The sequence below is a fragment of the Acipenser ruthenus genome, chromosome 15 (genome assembly GCF_902713425.1).
Source record: "Acipenser ruthenus chromosome 15, fAciRut3.2 maternal haplotype, whole genome shotgun sequence".
Taxonomy (NCBI): Eukaryota; Metazoa; Chordata; class Actinopteri; order Acipenseriformes; family Acipenseridae; genus Acipenser; species Acipenser ruthenus.
Window position 1 is genome coordinate 26,339,506 of NC_081203.1, and position 21,377 is coordinate 26,360,882.

At 33.5% G+C, this 21,377-nt stretch overlaps 1 protein-coding gene across 2 annotated transcripts; it reads left to right on the top strand.

Annotated features, from left to right (window-relative positions):
• The first annotated feature begins 1,197 nt into the window (after positions 1-1,197).
• On the top strand, positions 1,198-19,780 carry LOC117418845 (forkhead box protein G1-like). Of its 2 annotated transcripts, none has more exons than XM_058987638.1 (2): positions 1,198-2,627; positions 15,959-19,448. In XM_058987638.1, the coding sequence occupies exon 1, from the start codon at positions 1,379-1,381 to the stop codon at positions 2,609-2,611; it is 1,233 nt and encodes a 410-aa protein (XP_058843621.1). In that variant the 5' UTR covers positions 1,198-1,378; the 3' UTR covers positions 2,612-2,627; positions 15,959-19,448. The 2 variants fall into 2 exon arrangements, 1 of the variants encoding a protein (XP_058843621.1); XR_009307401.1 differs by lacking the exon at positions 1,198-2,627 and adding an exon at positions 5,863-6,497 and having other exon boundaries at positions 15,959-19,780.
• The last annotated feature ends 1,597 nt before the right edge of the window (positions 19,781-21,377 follow it).

The following is a 21,377-nucleotide window of genomic DNA, read 5'->3' on the forward strand; positions in this document are numbered from 1 at the left end:
CTACGGAACCTAAAAATAATAATAAAAAGAAATCCAGCTTCACTCAGTGCACTTTTTTTAAATAAGAGTTTTAAATGTGATCGTAATTAATAACAATAATGATGTTTTAGAGTCAGTGCAATGATGCATGGAAATAACTAAGCTTATTTAGACATTTACTAATATGGATATTCAGTCAAATTAATTAAAGTAATCACAAATTATTAAATAGCTATAGCGTTTATTTATAGCCTACAGTTTGCACAGGCCGTTTTATTTATTTATTTATTTATTTATTTATTTATTTTAAAACGCATTCCGCAACTCTCCCCACGCTGTTACCTCAACATCAATCGCGCTCGTATTTATTTATTTATGTATTTATTTATTTATTGTGTACATGAACATTAAAATACAGTTACAATAAATACCTTAAGCGTGTAAAAATTGACTCAAACATCAAGGCAAAACCAACCTCGCGTGTATTATATTAATCATTCTGTTGCAACCGTATAAATAATGACCATGTACAGAATATTCTGAAAATACAGCCTAATAATACAGAGGTTATATATTAGCAGTAAGTATGCGCCCTACTTTGCGCAAGCGAAATGGAATATTCGATATATATACTATACATATGACAATAAAAAATAAAAGAGGGAAAGACAGATATTATGCAGACAGGAATTCAACAAGGCCTACTTCAACACTTAGGAAAAAAAATAGTAATACACTGTACTTTTTAACTTTATTACGTATTGTGCGTAACACTTTACGTTTATACTCATTTTCACACAGTAGAATTTTTGTTTTAATCGTTTAAATGTGTCTTTTAAATGTTCTAAATATTTGTAAACTCTTATCAAAAAATGGAACCCGGTTTGGAGACATAAAGTAGTACCTCTCTTCTTCCACAAGCTTTCCGTTCGCCTCTTGTGTTTTTCCAAGTAGGTATAAACAAACTTTAAACAATAAGAAAAAATATTGACGCACCAGACTAGAATTATCCAATACAGTGCGATGGATGGAGGCGATGTGATTTATTTGCTTAGTCGGATTTGTACAGGAAACGAGAATCTTTGTTGTTGGGATGGGCTTTCTTTGCAGCGCTTTGGTGAACCCTGTGTATCCTTGCGCGCTCAAACCGCGGTGATTGGCTGAAAGAGGAGCAGACGCTTCAGTACTTCTAGTACTCTGGTTGGCTGTTGACTGAAAAGGTTCAACCAATTTTTTTACAGTCTAGTGTCTGTGGCTCCGTAATTAATTGTAGCTGCTGTCTCTTATCGACGTGTTTTTAGAGAACATGAAGTAGTTGTTTTTTTTTACTACAGGAGTTGCCAGCGGATGAGATTGAGGTCCAACTGTGCTGCTGCTGTTGCTATTTTACTTATGTGTGATGTTGGATATGGGAGAAAGGAAAGAAGTGAAAATGATTCCTAAATCATCGTTCAGTATAAACAGCCTGGTGCCTGAAGCCGTCCAAAGTGACAACCACCACAGATCAGCCCCCGAAGAACACGAGAAACATCTTTTGCCCAACCCGGTGCAGGACTCAAAGCCCGAGAACATTGACAATACGAATGAAAATAGTTCGCCCGAGTTACCTTGCTCGGAAGAAAAGGAAAAGCAGGAAGAGAAAAAAGTGGAGTGCAAAGAAGGGGACGGTGGTAAAGACGGGGAAAAGAAAAATGGCAAATATGAAAAACCACCTTTCAGCTACAACGCTTTAATCATGATGGCTATTAGACAAAGCCCGGAGAAACGATTGACACTTAATGGCATCTACGAATTTATAATGAAAAATTTCCCTTATTATAGAGAAAACAAACAGGGCTGGCAAAACTCCATCAGACACAACCTGAGCCTGAACAAATGTTTTGTAAAAGTTCCAAGACACTACGACGACCCCGGTAAAGGGAACTACTGGATGCTGGACCCTTCTAGCGACGATGTGTTCATAGGTGGCACAACTGGAAAACTTCGTAGGAGATCGACAACCTCTAGAGCCAAACTGGCTTTTAAACGGGGAGCTCGCCTTACTTCTACGGGTCTGACATTTATGGATAGGGCCGGTTCCTTGTACTGGCCAATGTCTCCTTTCCTTTCGCTCCATCATCCCCGGGCCAGCAGTGCTTTGAGTTACAATGGGACGACCGCTGCTTACCCTAGCCACCCAATGTCTTACAGCTCGTTATTGACTCAGAGCACTTTGGGAAACAACCACTCGTTTTCTGCCACAAATGGGCTAAGTGTAGATAGACTTGTAAATGGAGACATTCCTTATGCCACTCATCACCTCACAGCAGCAGCCTTGGCTGCCTCCGTGCCATGTGGTTTATCAGTGCCCTGCTCAGGCACGTATTCCTTAAACCCTTGTTCAGTAAATCTTTTATCAGGACAGGCAAGTTACTTTTTCCCTCATGTCCCACACCCTTCAATGACTTCTCAAAGCAGCACTTCAATGACGGCCAGGGCAGCCTCCTCCACGTCTCCACAGGCTCCTTCATCTCTCGCCTGTGAGTCTTTAAGACCCTCTTTGCCAAGTTTCACTACAGGCCTTTCTGGAGGACTTTCTGATTACTTCCCACATCACAGTCAGGGGTCTACTTCAAACCCTCTTATACACTAACAAACTGGATCAGACTGTAAGTGAACATTTTACACACATTTGCATTGTAAAAATATGTAAAGCAGAAAAAAAAGAAGTCCAGGTATTTTTTATTCAAGTTCCCCATTTTCTGTACACACCTGTCAAGTCTCTATAGGATTGTTTAATGCGCAATGTGGGGGAGAAACGAGATTATTGGGATGGCAGTAAAACTATTGTAGAATGTGTATTTATAGTGACTGCAGTTTTACTTAATTTTAATATAACAAGTTTATTACCATCACTTAAATCACCAGCTTCCGATGTTTGCAGTATTATAAATTGTCATGGGTTTGCTGGTGGTTTCAGATTTTTGAGAAATGACGTACTAATTATGTTTTAGTTATTTTAAAAAAAAAAAAAAGATGTAATTTGTGTTATGAACAAAAAGAGAGATTGAACAGAAATAATGCCCTCACCCCACCCTTTGGCTATTTATTATTTTGTCCCTTTCTTTAAAAATATTTGGTTTATTTTTCCCCCCTTTGTTTTGGACCAAAGAACGGGTTAGAAATGCACTCCTTGAATACACGAGTATTAGTCCATTTTGCAGCACTGCCTGACAGAAAAACAACTATCAGAAGGGGACAAAATCAATGATTGCCTTTAGTTTTTGTGTTGTGTGCATATTTTAATGTATGTGGTCACTAAAAAGATCACATTCTTTTTGTAATTAGTGAAATGTTAATACCTATTGTACGTATAGGTAAACTTTGCGAACGTGTAACCCGTGTTGAGTAAATGCCTCATGAAATTCTTGAGTGATTGTTAATGTCGTCTTTAAAATTCATGATTGTGATATTGTGGTCATATGCCCGTGTTTGTCGCTTAAAAAATGTTTACCGAAAAATAATAATAAAAAAATAGGTTACGTTCATATATGCTGAAAAACTTGTCTTTTTTACAAAGCGTACAATTGAAAGGGTTCTACAGTCTGCAATGTTGTATGCTTACCTTGGGTTGCTGCATGATCCTTTGACCAAGATTTGACTAGGCCTTGACCTTCAAGTGGTAATCCTTGTCAGTATTAAACACAAATAGTGTTTAGATGTGATTCTGTCGCTCGCATGCTGTACTAAACCCAGAAAGTACTTAATATATTATTTTAAAATAATATTTTTATATGCTTAAGTATTGTATCAAGTTATTTCCACGATAGGGATACATTGCGATTTATTTTATTTTATTTTATTTTTTACCGAAAAAAATAAAATTGAAATTATTACCATGTGTTAAATTAATAATTAAACGGCTTAGGTATGTGTTTTTATCTAATTCTTTACAGTGGGAGCTTTATATAAATATAATATCGCGTTGTCATGGTAAATATAAATCTTAAAAACAATATAGAATGCGAAACGGCTTAATGTTCATGTGTTGTGTATTAAAACTATTATTAATATATATTTTTTCAATCTAAAAACATTTTAGACTATATTTGTAATTGTGATTTGAAATATCAGTTTGTTCCAATAATTTAACAAACACGTAATTAAAAATAAATAAACACGTGTGTTCAATGTATTTCATACGCATTGTCCTCAGTTACTGTATCCATTTTAATTTAGGATTTTCTCATATCCGTTCGATTTTTTCTTTTTTTTTTTCTGAACTGGAACCTCAATTTGATTTTACTGTTTTAGACCCTATCGTCAGAAAATATTTTCATTTATAAATTACTTCAAGCCTTCTAAGTTATTTCAAATTTTAAGAAGCAAAACGTTGATTTAAATGCATTTTAGAACATTGCATAGCCCACAGCGTATTGCACGACCTTTATATACATTACATCACGTTAACACGTCCGTTGCAGTTTATTTTACAAGTTAATTTTAGATGTTTTTTTAAGCGTGCAAGGTTACTGATTTAAATGCACGTTGGATAGAATTAGGCGCAGTTGAGGAATGTGTTATTCTGCGATTTCAAAAGAAAGAAAGAAAAAAAGACATTTAGTTTCAAAATGTATTTTATAGAACACTTTGTGAGGGGTGATTTGCTCATTTCTAACAGCGGCATTGTGTTTAATGTGTTCTAAGGTAATGCAATAACCTCGCTGCCTTTCACAATAGGTCTTTGGAAATGAATATCCCTCCTCAAGATGTTATCGTCCAAATGTTAAATGGGGTGACTCCAAACAAGACCAAAGCAGCGGACAGTAGAATTATCCACGAAAATACCACTAAAGCACGGTGTTTGAACAAAGCAAATTCACTAATATTCCCCTGAAGAAAATGACTTAACAGTCCTACATTTTATACGTTTTGTATAACCCGCTACCCCTCCCCATCCGCCAAAGGAGAGTGGTTTGCCTAAATCAAATAATAATGACAATGCAATTATTGCTTTCCTTCTTTTTCTTATTTTTAACCAATTGCAAATATAAATATTTGACACGATGCGTGTCCATCTACTATACCTACTGATATTTCATTTTAGACAACACCAGGGTATTAAAAAAGAAGAGATACGAAAGCATGTGTGCGGATTCAGTCCCCGCATGCGTGAACTAGGGTTATGTATTATTGAAGAGACACAGTTTCACAATACATACAGATGTGTACCAGTGTAAACTTCTATTGTATTTTTATATTGCTAGCATGAAAGAAAATAGTAAAATTTGTGTCTACGACCATTCGAAATGTATGCTAAATAATAATAGGTAGAAACCAAAACTGAATCATTGTTAGCAATAGACGTGTTTCAAAATGCTATGACTGTTTCCCGTTTACTGAAAGTCATGCAGTAAATGAACAAAAAGGCCGTTGGTTGCAATTGTATATTAAGGCATGGGGAACGTTTTAGGTGACACAACCTGCTCTCTAAGTTCACAAAATCCATCTAGATTTCTAAATGTATTGTGTTAACCGTAGTTTAACTTTAAAACCCATTTTAAAGGACGATTATTCATTTCCTCTTCTATCAGTACATTCAGTACACACACACACACACACACACACACACACACACACACACACACACACACACACACACACACACACACACACACACACATATATATATATTGAGCTTAACAAATCATTTTATTAGCCATTGGAAAATTTAGATATTTTTTTTTTTACCTTCAGTGTTGGCTTTTATTATTATTATTATTATTATTATTATTATTATTATTATTATTATTATTATTATTATTATTACAGCACATTAACAACCTGCCTTTACACGTGTGTTTAATTTTTGAGGATATTATTTTTTATAATTGTTATTTGGTAGACTCTTCTGTTCTTTTGCTTTATCAGACATTGTGCAGAATTTCTAAAATTCAAAAACCAATGCGCCTCCAGGACAAATGTAATTCCACCATCAATTTAACCATACAAACGCTGCTGTCTGACAGTGTCCCAAATCTGCAGGTGAATTTAATTTAAAAAAAAAGATTACATTTTACTTGTGTGTAACCCCGTATACACACCAATGTTACTATACAGGCGCAAAAGCGCATGCAACATATTGCTTTATTACAATAATGTCGTTCTGTCATTTGGGTGACAATATTTATGAGAAAAAAAAATAGTTTCCTGAAAAATATGCTTTGTATAAAAAGTCAACTGAAAGTGCAAAACATTTAGATTAAGCAGAGTAAGAGATTACATTGGAAATACATCCTAATGTACGCGAGTGTTTTAGGGTCGAATGTGGGTTAGCGAAAGGTTAAGGTGTAAATCATTAGAGGTTTTAGGGTTGTCTGTGGCTCTGCCTCTTGGTTAGTGGGACTGTACCCAGAGGGCGTGGTCCCTTCACATTCCCACCTTACTGGAGAACCATCTCTCATCTGATCTCGAGCCTGCAAACAGATGGCACTCTGCAGCAAGAAATCGTGGTCTGATGCCCGCTCAACCATCCCTAGGTAGGTGCAAAGGTGAAAATGCAGTTACCGATGCCAAAACGAAGAAACAAGATATTGTATTAACAGAGTAAACAATTAAAGGTCAAAATCTGAATTTGAATAGGCAAATTAAACAGTACATATCTTGTATAATAAACAGATTCAAAGGGTAATGTTGTGTGTATAGCTATCTATCTATCTATCTATCTATCTATCTGTCTATCTATCTATCTATCTATCTATCTCTATGGGTTGTAACAAATCCACATCTGAAGCAGGCCTTGACTATGGTGAATTTTAGATTAAATACTCATTTTATAATTGTGTTCTTGTTTTATTTTAATTCTATTTGAAATGTGCGTTTTGATACAGTACATCATTCAAATAGGACATTTGGTATGCTTATTGTGCTTATTGGATCGTTTGCCTTATTGCGCATACATATAAGAGGTATGTTGTGAATTTCCCAGATTTCATTTGCAAACAAAATCTATATTTGATGGTAAAATAAGCTGTTGCATTAAATAGCAGCATGACTGTAATTTCACAAGTATATACATTTTTTGGAGTAGTGGTTAGGGCTCTGGACTCTTGACCGGAGGGTTGTGGGTTCAATCCCCAGTGGGGGACACTGCTGTTGTACCCTTGAGCAAAGTACTTTACCTAGATTGCTCTAGTAAAAACCCAACTGTATAAATGGGTAATTGTATGTAAAATAATGTGATATCTGTATAATGTGAAATAATGTATAATGTGGTAACTTGTAACAATTGTAAGTCGCCCTGGATAAGGGCGTCTGCTAAGAAATAAATAATAATAATAATAATGAACGTTAGCACAAGGAAATAGTCCCAGTACTAACAGATAAAAGCGTTATCCTTTGTTTTGTCACAGAATCGTGTTGCTGTAATTATACAATATGAACTGATTTTGCGCTTTTCAAATTTGTATGACCAAACTCACTATATAATAATAATAATAATAATAATAATAATAATAATAATAATAATAATAATAATAATAATAATAATAATAGCTTGGCTAAAATGTAATATCAGTGATTAAATAAATGTGAATAGAATATGTTGTTATATTTTTGGTATGTGCTTTTAATAAATTATGATAGCGTGCAATAAATCATTTATCATTGGATAAAACGCGCCTTGGTGTAGAATTAAATATCTTGTGAATGTTGTGAAACAAAGTCTTTTTTTGGCTTGAATTCCTTTTAAACACACTTGGTTTGGGCTAGTGCATTGTGTAATTGCTGTTTGAAAATGTAGCATTGCGTGAGTAAATCGGCCAGCCTTGCACGCTATGAACACCAGGGCACTTTGGATGAGTAAACAGTAGTATTGTTAATACGCATTACAACCTGGATTCATCTTTACTTTTATTCAGTATTAATACATCACAATGCATCGTACAGAAAGATATTGTATTAAATTAAATACTTACTACTTTAAATATTTTGGGCCAGTTTCGCTAAGCTGGTATTTTAGTGCATTATAACTGGTCGCCTTAAGTCATCCATTTAACGCAGTACTGCGCATGTAACTGGAAACATGCAAAAATAAAAATAACGAAAAATAAAATCTACGACTCAACAATAAAGGATGTAATCATAACCATGGTGTTGCCGAAATGTGCAATGTTTGCCCAAACACAGTTTCTGTTTTCTCAAATTTGGGTGGATAAAATATAAATGCTGTAGAATGAGGGCGCTCTAACCTTACAGTAGGAATATATTCTGTTCCGTTGTCTGTCAACATGTACTATTTGTCTTGACTAGACTCCGTTTTTCAGACAACGTGGACTTGCTTCCACCCTTAAGGGGACAGATAAATGGCCAGATTTACCTCCACGTGTAGTGAATTAGTCCATACTTTTATTTAACCTTTTATTTTTTAAAAAATGAGACGTCGCCAAAAGAAAGCTCTCAAAATGTTCACAGAAAACTCTCAAATGTACACTGCATATCTTATTCTTAGGGCATATTTAACTAAATATTGAAATGTTTTTTGAATTTTCTTTTTTTAATTATGGTAAAAGTTGTTCAATATTAGTGTAAAATACTTTCCAAAGAATGATGTACCTTTAATAATACGGAAATATACACTATTAATCTACAATACAGTTTTATTAAGTCAATATTAAATACATTTACAGAAAAAAATACTTTTTTTTTTTTTTTTTTTTTTTTTTTTTTACAGTGTACATATTTTCCACATAGCTGCCATAGGCTTTCATGCAACAGACAATATAGTTAGAATGCCGTTTAAATCCTGGACTGACATATGTTCAACGAATTCATGACACATTACAAAATATATTAACTATAGGCCTATAAATGTGAATAGTGGTTGTTTATTTATATTGGTTTGGTGTATGGTTTATGTATTTATTTGGTCTTTCAAATTCATATAATGGACCCCCCCCCCCCCCCCTCTCTCTCTCTCTCTCTCTCTCTCTCTCTCTCTCTCTCTCTCTCTCTCTCTCTCTCTCTCTCTCTCTCTCTCTCTCTCCCTCTCCCTCTGCTACATTGTGTTTAAAACATTATAATGAAGGAGTATTAAGATTTCAAATATGAATTACTTGAGATGATTTGAAATAATAAATTTTTAAAAATCCATGGTTTGAAAATGTTCAGAATGTAGTTACAATATTTGATTAAGCATAGCGATATACTTTTGTCAAGTGCTATACAATGTGGTGAGTATACACGCTTGTATACTCTGTTTGTTTTTACGGTAGCCTATAAGAAATGATTTAAAAGTAGTTTTTTATTTAACTCAGTTCAGTAATAAAACTATATTATTTACTAGACTGCATGATGTATAGGGAATAAGCATAGACTATACAAAAATACCGTATACAGTACATTTAGCTTAATATTGGCATGTTTTTATTTATTTATTTATTTATTTTTTTTACGGTAAAAGCTGTTCAGTATTAGTGTAACATATTAAAAAAAAAAGATGTACCTTTAATAATACGCTAGAATTAATCTACAAATACAGTTTTAATAAGTCAATATTAAGGTGAATGTGTCGTATTTTGTTTTACAGTGTACCGTGTATTTTACAGAAAAGTTAAAGAATTAAAGAAACTAATACCCGTAGCCTTCAACTTCACGTGTTATTGACTTGATAAATTACATTTTTATGCCAACCCTTAACCCTTAACAGATGTGTACATATTTACGCATTGACACCAAATAAAATAGAAGCTACTCCTAATGGACAGTATTTAGCAAACAAATGAATGATAACTCAACAAATCTTGGAACGAAGAACTTATTTCAAGAATGGTGAAATTTGATCAATGTTTAGTTTTTAATTACTATTTGATCTTTGTATATATTATTTGAAGTATATGAACCTATAAGCTCAAGTTTGTAAATGCAAGTGAAATATCATGTTCTGTTTGCCCATTTGAAAAAAAAAAAAAAAAAAAAAAGCATTTAGTAACACATCACAACACAGCAGCAGCAGTATCTGGCACACGCACACAGAACATAATTACCGAAACAATCTGAAATACTGAAATATTTACTCTGCTTTCTGTATTAAGAAAGAACATAAGAACATTATTTTATTACATCTCCGGGTACCGTATGTTATACATCACTTAGGATGAGATTAACAAGCTTTCAGAAAGCATTTAACTTCCTTTTAATATTGATTAACACATTACAGTATCATTTTTAAATATTCAGTAGCAAGTACTTGAAAGATAGTGAGGTAGCATATAAACAGAGCAAAGCAAATATCAGGATAGATATGTCTGTTATATACGCGCATATGTACAATGCATATAGGTGTATATTGGACACAAAATGTTAGCCTACGTGTGCTTTTAAAAGTTTTTTTCAAGAAAACATGTAGGCTACTTCATAAGTGGGGACCTGATTCGTAGTATTCTGGGCAGGATACTGGAGCTAAGGTTTTCGTGTGAATGAACTAGAAAACACTCGACAGGTCGTGAATAATCGTTGTAATGAGTGTAAGCGCGCGACTGGATGCACCGAGCTGACGGGTTAAGCAAACAACTTGTACGCTGATGAAATCAGATTGTTAAAGTGCAAAGTGGTGTCAGTCCCATTGTCCTTCCCTTTCCATAAAACCACAGATCTTACACGCGGGAGTCCAATTGTCCCAATTATAGAAAAATAACAATATTTTCTTAAAGTGAGTGTGATCTTCTTTATTTTTAGAGTCTGGTTTAGCCACGCATCAGGTGGAACAAAAAGGTGATCGGGGAAGCCGCTATGGTACTTAAACACAGGCCAAGTTAACACATACATCTTTTTTATGATCCGTTGATAAGAAGACATTGATATTCTGCAAGTCATAAAGTGTTGTTTTCTGTTTGTTTATTGCACATAAGAATGTGCGTTGACCGTCTCACAGGAGATTTGTGAGTGAGATTTATACAGTAGTTTAACTGGCTGATAAGGAACTGGTGTTTGCAGTGCAATTTGTCATAAGGAAGATGGATGAGCAAATGGTGTTAGAACGATGTGTGTGTATAATATTCCATGTTCTCCCGTTTAAGATGCTACAATTCAGGCGCTCTATTGAACAGTATTACAAACCAGCTTTATTTTTATTTTATTTTGTTACATTTTATTTTATTGATTTCCAAAGAGATATGCAATTCTACAAAGTATGTTACAATAATCAGGCCAATACAGAAGCATACAACAATAACGTTTTCCTCATAACTTTGTTATGTATAATGATTAGGCATATGCCTTGCTTCAAACTAGGGGGCTTATTAAATATAAGATGCTGCTAAACTGGTGCAGCTTTTCAGTTTGTGGTTTCTCTTACGCAGCATCAAATCAAACAATTCTTGAAATTTAAGGCGCTTCAAAATGGGTGGAGAGATTTAACACCGGGATTTTTGACCTTTTGGGAGGGAACTGAAGTTACAATTTCCACGAATCCGACTAAGTTTTACTGAAATAAAAGTACACAGTGCTGCTGATTTATAGAGACGGCTGTTTTAAAATACAGTATACCTTGAAAAAAAAGTGACAAACTATTTGAACTCGTTGTACAGTGGGAGTACTGTCCACGTATAGGCTACCCTGTAATTCAAGGATTAATGTCAGTTTTGCTCTCCATTGTGTAAACAAGTATTTTACTGCAGATGTATCATACCCATGGGACATGTGCGTATTTGCACAATAACAAAAACTCAGAAAAGAAAAATCACGGACATGATGCCAGACGGCACAGTGATCTTAGACAAGACTTACAAATTGACTGTTTTCAGATTGTAGACCACATCATTATATGCAATAGAGATTTGGTCGGGACCCCACAAAATTGCCAATACAGTCTTGCCAGTAGAGGGGTAGGATTAGATTAAAAACGCAATACAAGTACCGAAATCAATTGTGTCGTTTACACTTGTATAGTCTGTTTTTTTGTGTTTGGTGTAGTTTTTGGTATGATATAATGCTTATTTTATATGTAATGTATATGTTTTGTTATTGTTTTTTAACGTGAATCATCAGCGTTGTATCGGAAAAGGACCTAATGCGGGTTCAACAACGCTTGAATTAATGTGCTTTTAAACCACGTTAAAATGACACACCCCCTAGAGAAGCCGCAAAATCGCCTTTGTGCTGCGCGTTGCATGTTTGTTTTAATGCCAAGCAATTGGGCGGCGTTGTGACTTTTTATTTTAATATCAACATTGATCCCATCTTAGCTATGGCCGCTCGCAAAATGTAGATTTAATACTGTGTACCCCCAAATTAAAAGGGTGGCCAGGCGCGTGATATAAATGACATAAAGCATGGCTAGACACATGCTTCGAGCTATTAATATACTGACTTTATACTGATGATATTTGTGATGGCAGATATGAGCGATTGACCTTGATAAACAAATAAATAAATACACATGGCATAAGTACATTTTTGTGTTCCCATGAATGATTTATAAAATGCAATTTAAATCACTTTTTGGTTCTGGGTTTCTACTCCCGCTATCAGATTTGCACTACCACCATTATCATTTAAATCTTTAATGAGTAGGCTTATATGTTACTTCATTTCCACAAGTATGTGTTTGTTTATTTGTTTGTTAGTTCATTCAATTCAATGCAGATGCACGAAAGCGGTACACTATTGGAGCGTGCGCAGTAATTCAGAGACTTCCGCTCATGATTATTTTCAGACAATCTGTATTTTTTAGTTTTAGTTTCAACTGTTTACTCCAATGGGAATTCTCACAGCAATATCTTGTTATAGAGAAGAAAGGGGTTATAGAATGTTTCCAACTTTAAAATAGGCGGGGACAACAAATTCTGTTTAGTGCTGAAAATTTTGACAGACGGCAGAGATCAAATGACCACTTTAAAATCTGTTTAAATGTGCACTTGATGTTTTGGTGACAATAGCAGAACTATCCATGCAGTTTTAAAATATAAGCTATATATATATATATTGCTAATTTTATAATAAGTTATTTTGCACATGGTACAAATACTTATATACTAAAATGAAGGTTACAAATAGCTTATGTAAAACTAAAACTAAAAACTAAAGTGGATGAATAGGCCCTACTACATACTAAGCAAACAGTAGAGGACAAGAAGTTGTTTAAACGGATGAGAGAATTGACTTCTAGCCGAATTGTTTGTATAATAAGTTTAGGCATTTCTTGTAATAGGCTATTACTACTGTTTTAAAACACACATTATGCTGTGCATTGCCATTTCTTGAAACTTGAATAGGCCTACGATGCGTTTAGTTTATACAAAATCAATGCACGCGGTATCAAAGTTTTAAATAGGCGCGTTACATAAGTGTAACGGTAAACTGTTTTAGAAAAATCGTCTTATGCCAAACATTACCAGACTTAAACACGTCACACAGAAAACATTTAAAGTAATTAAGGGCCCTATTCTCATTTGGTTTACGCGCTATTTGTAGTCTGGAAGAAGCCCTTCTTCCAGCGCGTAAATAGCGCGGAAACCAATTGAGAATAGGGCCCTAAATGCACAGTACATGCATTTGGCTTTTAAACTGAATGTCGCAAAGATTACACGTTTAGCTGTTATGTTGATATGTAATAGGCTCTATTGTTTAAAATAAAACACAATTATAATGCAGCAGGTATTATTTTTACAATATTTGCATATCTAATTTGTATAGAATGTGCTTTTGCTACTTTAAAGTATTTAATAAGTATATAACAAATGTTTACAAATCATAATCATAGATTACAAAAGAAAGGACTTATTCTGCTAACACAAATTAAAGATAAATACAAATTGAAATAAATGAGCAAATTCAATAATTCAGACTCCCCTAAAATGAGCATAGTATAAATACAGACTAATGTATCAATGTAGCGTATCAACTGCAAACAAATCTTTAAAATGGAGTCTCAGTTTTAAACTTTTCCTAACAAACAATACTAAATTAATAATACAGTCAAAAATACATAGCATTGGTGTAATTAATGTAAACAAAAGCTCGGACGCTCTATTATTATTATTATTATTATTATTATTATTATTATTATTATTATTATTATTGTTGTTGTTGTTGTTGTTGTTGTTGTTGTTGTTGTTGTTGTTGTTGTTGTTGACATACGATTTTTAAACATATCCCCACACACTAAGAGCTAAACATGCCTCATTGTTAATGTATTTCATTTTTATTTTTTTTATTATTTTTTTTATTATTATTATTATTTTTTTGTAATACCCGTTTGGCAGTTTCAAAGAGGAAACGTTTATTGCAAGGTTCGTTTATCCCAACTGAAAACAAATCAGTCCGCTTCTGAAAACTTATATTCAGCAACCACTGACCCTAAGAAGGTGAGTTTCTTCTCTTTTACACGTCATGTTGACTGAGCCTGTGGCGACTGAGAGAGGGTTCTTAAATTTAACATGATGCGGATATTTAGACGCGTTTAGATGAGGTGCGAAGTGGACAACGTCTTAGCCTTGTGTTTTTGTGGGAGTTGTCTGAGGGAATGATCAGAATGACACCTCGTAGGTCTGTTGCTGCGAGCCCAAGTGAGGTTGTCAGAGGCGGGACACAATAACGAATTGAGTGCTGGTCACGGCACATAACAAATACTACAAACATCATAACAGTCGTTGTACAAAATGGTGTGTTATTCAATAGCATTGTTTTTTAACTGGAGTGTAAACATGAGACATTCTCGTCCAGTGAAATGCTTTCGTTAAACATCTTTTTAAGGAGAAAGAACGATTTTCTTAAAATCTTCAATTCAAGGAGAAAAGGGGCTAAATGGGGCCTAAGCTTTTTAGTAGATCCCCAGGTTCAAATGTACGTCTTTGTGGAAAACTAGGGTCTAAAAACAGTTCATTACAGACTATTATAAAGTATATCTGGCCAATTTAAAAAGATGCATAATATATTTTAGGACAGTGAAAATGAAAATGACATATATATATATATATATATATATATATATATATATATATATATATATATATATATATATATATATAATCCTATATTGCATTATAATGCTCCATGGGTATGAGTATGCATTTTTAATTTTATTTTTGATTGTGAAAATCAAATTATATGTTTATATAGTGATATATGTAAATCCAATCTTAAAACACTGAGTAAAACATTTTAGTGTAGAGAGGTGTGAATGTCAAATATTATATTTTCGTTTTAGTTTGAAGAAGCCAAAACAGTAATTTATATAACTTTTTTTTTCTTTCAGAAAACTGTACTAGAGTTAAGGGTTGGAATTCATAAAGTCAAAGCCTGAAATCACATTTTGTATTAATTTTGTATTACTAGTACTGAGAATAAATACAGCACCAAAGGCTACAGAGTGCAGAAAAAAGTGATTATATATATATATATATATATATATATATATATATATAGAGAGAGAGAGAGAGAGAGAGAGAGAGAGAGAGAGAGAGAGAGAGAGAGAGAGAGAGAGAGAGAGAGAGAGAGAGAGAGAGCGCTTAACAAATCATTTTATTAGCCATTGGAAGATTTTGATTTTTTTTACCTTCAATGTTGGCTATTATTATTATTATTATTATTATTATTATTATTATTATTATTATTATTATTATTATTATTATTATTATTATTATTTGTATGGGTGTTTGTTCAGCTGAGTAGGCAATATGAAATACAGAAACTATAAAAGCTGTGTTTCTCCATGTAACATGACGCACAGTGACACAGTGTCAAACATGGGCCTGTATTTTGTGCTAATATACACCAGAAGGAACTGACACATGAAATGGAGCATTCCTGATATGAACAGAAACATAAAACAAAAGACCAAAAAAATAAAATAATAATAACTAGGATGTTGTGAAATAAATGTAAGTATGACAAACATAATCACAAACTCCTATGCATTTAAGTTACTAAAAGTGTCTTAAATGTTAAACTGTAATTGTGTTTATCAAACCTAATTTGTATTTTCTTCTTTCTTTATGTGCAGACCCTATGTGTGGCAATACAGCAAAATGGAACTGTCCTATTTCAGCAAAAAAAAAAACCATTGCATTATGTCTGTAAATTCTGCATGTATATGTTGTTACTGCAAGTGCTTGTATTTGTTAACGTGAAAACCCTTGTGGTTTGTGAAAGTTTAGAATATCATGTATAAGATGATGTTTTTGTAGGCCTATACGTGGGACAACATTGCTGGTAATTGTAAATCACATGACTTGAATAGCAGCTTCATACAGTTCAGACTTATTTCCATGACAGCTATCCAGTATCTTAATATAATATAAACAGCATGTTCCAATACCGGCATTAAATGTGAAATGCTGGTGTCATTTATGTCCTGAATATTCCATCTATTCTATCAAGCTTTAATTAATTGGTCGCTTTCAGAAATAATTTGACATATCGTTTAGTAAGCATGTAAGATGCGGTGAAATATCTGTTGCACTCCTTTAATGAGACATTATTGTAATAAAAAAAATACTCACCATTTCTTATTGGCTGTTATAACCTCTTTTTTGGGGGGACTATCTTTGTTATCCTAAAGTGTTCTCCCTGTAACAGCTACTCTTTATGACGTAAATACATAAAACACACCGACATGCACATGGTATGTACAGAAACACAAACTGTCCGCAGAAAAAAATATTCTCATTTTTTTAAATAAATGAAGTGTGTGTGAGTTTGCTTGTAATTGTAATTATGTTTCTATTCCTGCAATAAATGTTTGAAAACTTCTTCTAGACCTTCATGGAAGATTTTAAGCTTATCTCTCCTGCAACATTTTCACATCTGCGGGCTTGTAGTGAAAACATGAAGGGGCTCATGGGAATACAATACATTTACAAATCTCTACAATCTATGGTATGACAGTGCTGGAATTGTTTCTTTTCAACTACCGTCTAACACAGTAAGCAATATTGGGGGAAAAAAATACATATGTATTTGTGAAACAAAATAGAAAACTTTCTTGACAATTGTAATTTTTAAAATGTATTTCTGTTAGAAAAATAGGGCTCACATCGCGCTGAAGTTTTATTTTCTATATTTATTTAAACTTTTATTATTATTATTATTATTATTATTATTAATAAAAGATAGGCCTATCTGTAGAATTTAAATATTTAATCTCATTTGCATGGGGGTCCAATGTCTGTCACAGAAAAATGAATTTGAAAAGCCGATTAAATGACCTTAAATATGGACATTTCATGGTTTTTTTATGTTCCTGTTGTCTGTACAAGGAGTCCTTCGAGAGAGTATTTCATTTGTTCTTGGTGACCTGCATTGGGAATACCTGTCCATGGAAATGAACATGCATATTTTATCAAAGCTCTGAATCTGACAGGTAAATTACATTTCCACCGCTAAAAGGGAATGATCAAAAAGAAAAAAAAGGTCACAATCTAGCTTTGACATGAACCCTCACATAAAGGAAAAGCACACTTGCACTCATTTGGCTCAGCATCTGAACAGCCTCGTTAAATCAAGATAACCTTTAACCCCTTTAAAATACACCCATTCTCAGTGCTAAATATTGTCGTTTGTTTTACAGCGAAATGGGAAGGTTCTTGCAAAATGGCATAAATATAAATTTCAAATAAATTAACTGATGTATATTTGTGTCTCCTGTTTACTTTATCCAAGTTATTTATTTTCTGTCTTAATATATCGAGTTTATTTACAAAATGTTTCAAGCTCACAGGGTATAATTTGCTTGTTTCATTTATGAAATCTCAGGTGACTCTTGGAACATTTCAAATAGAGGTTATTTTTTTATATACATTCATGTCATGTGTTCACAGACTCTAAGTAATTTGTTAAACACCTGAATGATTTGTTAGAAATTTTATCAATGTGTCACATGAATCTGCAGGAATCCAAATATGACTCTCACATTTTTTTTTTATCTGAAACTAATTACTCCAAAATCAGATTGCATATAATTATTCAAACAGTGTCTTTTCATCACCCACCTCCATTGAAAGCATAAGTAAAGAGCTATATGGATTATTCTCAAATGACAAAACAAATACCACTTGAATCGTATCGTTAAACTTTAAAGCAAACAGCTTTTCATTGTCATGTTCCACTCCAGAAAAACAAAATGCTTTTAAAATGTGGAATCTTTCACCTTTTTCCTAGTGAGCCGCAAAGAAAGAAGATGGGTATAATTTTTTTTTTTTTTTTTTGCAGGGGTGAAGTAGGTTGTCTGTCAGTTGAGTTTAGGCGACAGTCTGTCTACAGACTGTAAGATGATCTGCCCAGTGCCAGAGGAAAGCAGGCAGGATTCCTGGCTTGCAAGCTCAGCTATTGATCTACCTCAGCCACCTAAACAATGCCTCACCTGTTTGCCTTGTCCATACTTTATTTTACGCAGTCTAATGCTTGTTTTGTTTGACTTTTCTTTTATTTCTGTGGATCTGAGCTTTGATACACTTTGGGGAGTACATAAACACAGTGTTGTACTTGAACATCACTATACTTCAGAGTACTCTGGTGGCTTAGGACCACCATCTCGCTATACAAGCATGGCTCTGTTATAGAAAATTATTAGCGGGTGACTAAAGAATTAGGCCACAAACAAAAGTTTTTGATTCAGCAGACTAGTGTCCAATAACATAAAATGTGAGATGCTACAAATTACTCCATTATGGCTCCCAGTTAACTACTTTTTTCCTTGAGCTGGTTGTTAAACACATCGAGATTAGTTACTGTGCTTGTTAGATTTCCAGCCACCTTTTTATGTCTTTGCACAGATATACAGTGTACTGCCTCAAGGGCTATCGGAACAGAAAACGAGACTCATTTTCTTAGACAATCATTATATAAATATATTACCACCACTTATTAACAGTTTGTCATTTCCTGCTGACAACTCTTCCAACTTTGCCAGCAGGCAAAATGTCAGACAACTATCTTGTGCTGTTATGAGCTAACAAGGGCAAACTAAAATTCCTTTGTGAACAAGACTTCAGGGTAAGACTCCATCAGACACCTACGTACATATTTTTCTTTTTTTTCAAAATGTCAAAGTTTTAAAAATGTAATTGGTACACTACCTCATGGGAGTCAGAAACAACTGCATAGGAGGCTAAGAGATATGACATGAATATGCTGTTGCATTAGGGAAAGGAAGATTATAAATAGATAGTACAATGTTGATTATTGCAGTCAGCCAGGAGTATTCATGCTGAATTTAACAGGTAATATTAACTAGTTTGAATAGCAAGATTGCACAAAATTGTAAATTTAAAAAAAAAAAAGTATTTATGTAAGTAAACACATTTTTCTAATAAAGTTCAAACAGGTGTCATAAATTACTTTAACTACATGGTCAAATTGTTCAAATGAAATGCATGTAAGTACCAGTTATGGAGGTGACTTTGCTGTATGGATTCAAGACAAATGACTGACATCACCAAAAGCTACACACTTATTCTTGAAAAAAAAAATTACTGAATCAAAGAGGGACTCGTTTCCCAAAAGCAGCTTTAACCTAACTAGCATCGTAAGACCGACGTAAATGCAACGTTTGCAAACTGCAGAGTTTCCCGAACAGCATCGTAACTCCAGTCGCTCTTGAACTACTACTTGAGTTCACGAGTGATCTGGAGTAATCTTAACATGTTCATGGAGGTTGTAATGCACTGTGGTGTTCGGGAAACACTGCAGTTTGCAAACTTTGCACTTACAATGCTCTTGCAATGCTGGTTAGGTCAAAGTTGCTTTTGTGAAATGGGCCCCTGTTTGGGAGCTATACAATATAACAAATATTCCCACAGTTTAAAAAAGTAGATTAAGTGGGGTTGGGTGCTTTTGTGTATTATTACATTAACTAATCTAACAATATACATTCTCATTAAATTATAATCGCATGGTTTTCTCTGAAAGCATAAAACATTAAACTAACAACAAACAACAAACTTTTGGTTTGCTGCCTCTCACTGATTTTGTAATGTGGTTTCCTTCATTCAGAAATATAAATGCAAGAGTAATCTTTGAGAATTACACCCATCAAGTTAATGGAAGTAGACTGAAAATGAATACCCATTTAGTCATACATTAATGGAGTTATCATAATCCTGGTACACAAAAGGATGTATGCTAATGATCTAAACAGAAGTACTTAGATCCATCACTATTTAGATGACATCATTGAAATATGGGCTCACTTAGTTCAATACAGAGAAATATTCATTAAAAGCAAGAAAACCCATTGTTTAGATTGTCATTTTACCTAAACAGTTGATAACTATATTGATAAATCAACAATTACATTTGTTTTACTTTTTAAAGAGAGAAATGGCGAGCATTGCACCATTAATCTTGTAAAACTAGTGAAAAAAACAGTCTTGGTTACCATTATAGATTGCTTATTAATACCAGTGCTAAAGAAATAACACTTTTATTTTCCTTTCACAAAAATAAATCCATTCAGCTGTTACAGTTAGTCCAGCGCGCATGCATTTCATATTTTTTTAATGCTGCAGTTTTAAAAGAGATATTTTAGTATTACTTTTAGTCAGCGTGTTGGTATTAAATAATGTCTAAATAATATCAAAATACATTACTAGGTTCTGTACAAAGAAAAATAATATTGCAAAGTAACTGCTCTTCTATTCTATGTCAGTGTAAATCAATGCTTGGGCATCCAAAGCCTAGAGTATTTAAACTTAGTGAAGGACAATCAATTAACCTGTCTCCAAAGACTAATTGAATCTGCTGTTATGTTATAATGTTGTGAATTCCTTTGTCATAAGATAAGAGCACAAGAACAGGACAGCTTAGGGACACCATTGACAGTTTCTTTATAGCTTTTTTTTCTTTAATGAAATATGACCAATTTCATTAAAGAATAACACCAATATAATAAGTGTGTTGTTCCCATCAGCATACATGTATATTATGTATTATAAAATAAAACAAAGTATAATAATAATAATAATAATAATAATAATAATAATAATAAAAGCAGTTCACAGTATACACAGTAGTGGAGTCTATTGGTGTAACAACATACATAGTTATTAATATAGGACTACTAGGATCAAGGGTTACAAAATATAGTTCCAATAGTGCAGTCTATTCATTCCCACCTTATAAAGTATTTCATTATATATTTGGTGTATCTTATTGATGACTTGAAATGCAAAGACAAACATTGCAAATTATTCTGTATCCTGCAATAATGAACCCTCATGTACACTTATTATAAAGGTATTTGCTTAATCCTATCACCTTACCATTCCACAAAGTCAAGACTATTTAAATTCTTATTCACACTCTGAGTGCATTCCATGTTAAATCAAACCATGCTTCATTGCCTGTGTTTCACATTCATGCACATTACCATAATGCATACCAATGGAAAACATTTGCAAATTTATTTTTGGTTTGCCATAACA

What these genes read in the sequence shown, in the direction of transcription:
- LOC117418845 (XM_058987638.1), top strand. Translation starts at nt 1,379, where the DNA reads ATGTTGGATATGGGAGAAAGGAAAGAAGTGAAAATGATTCCTAAATCA.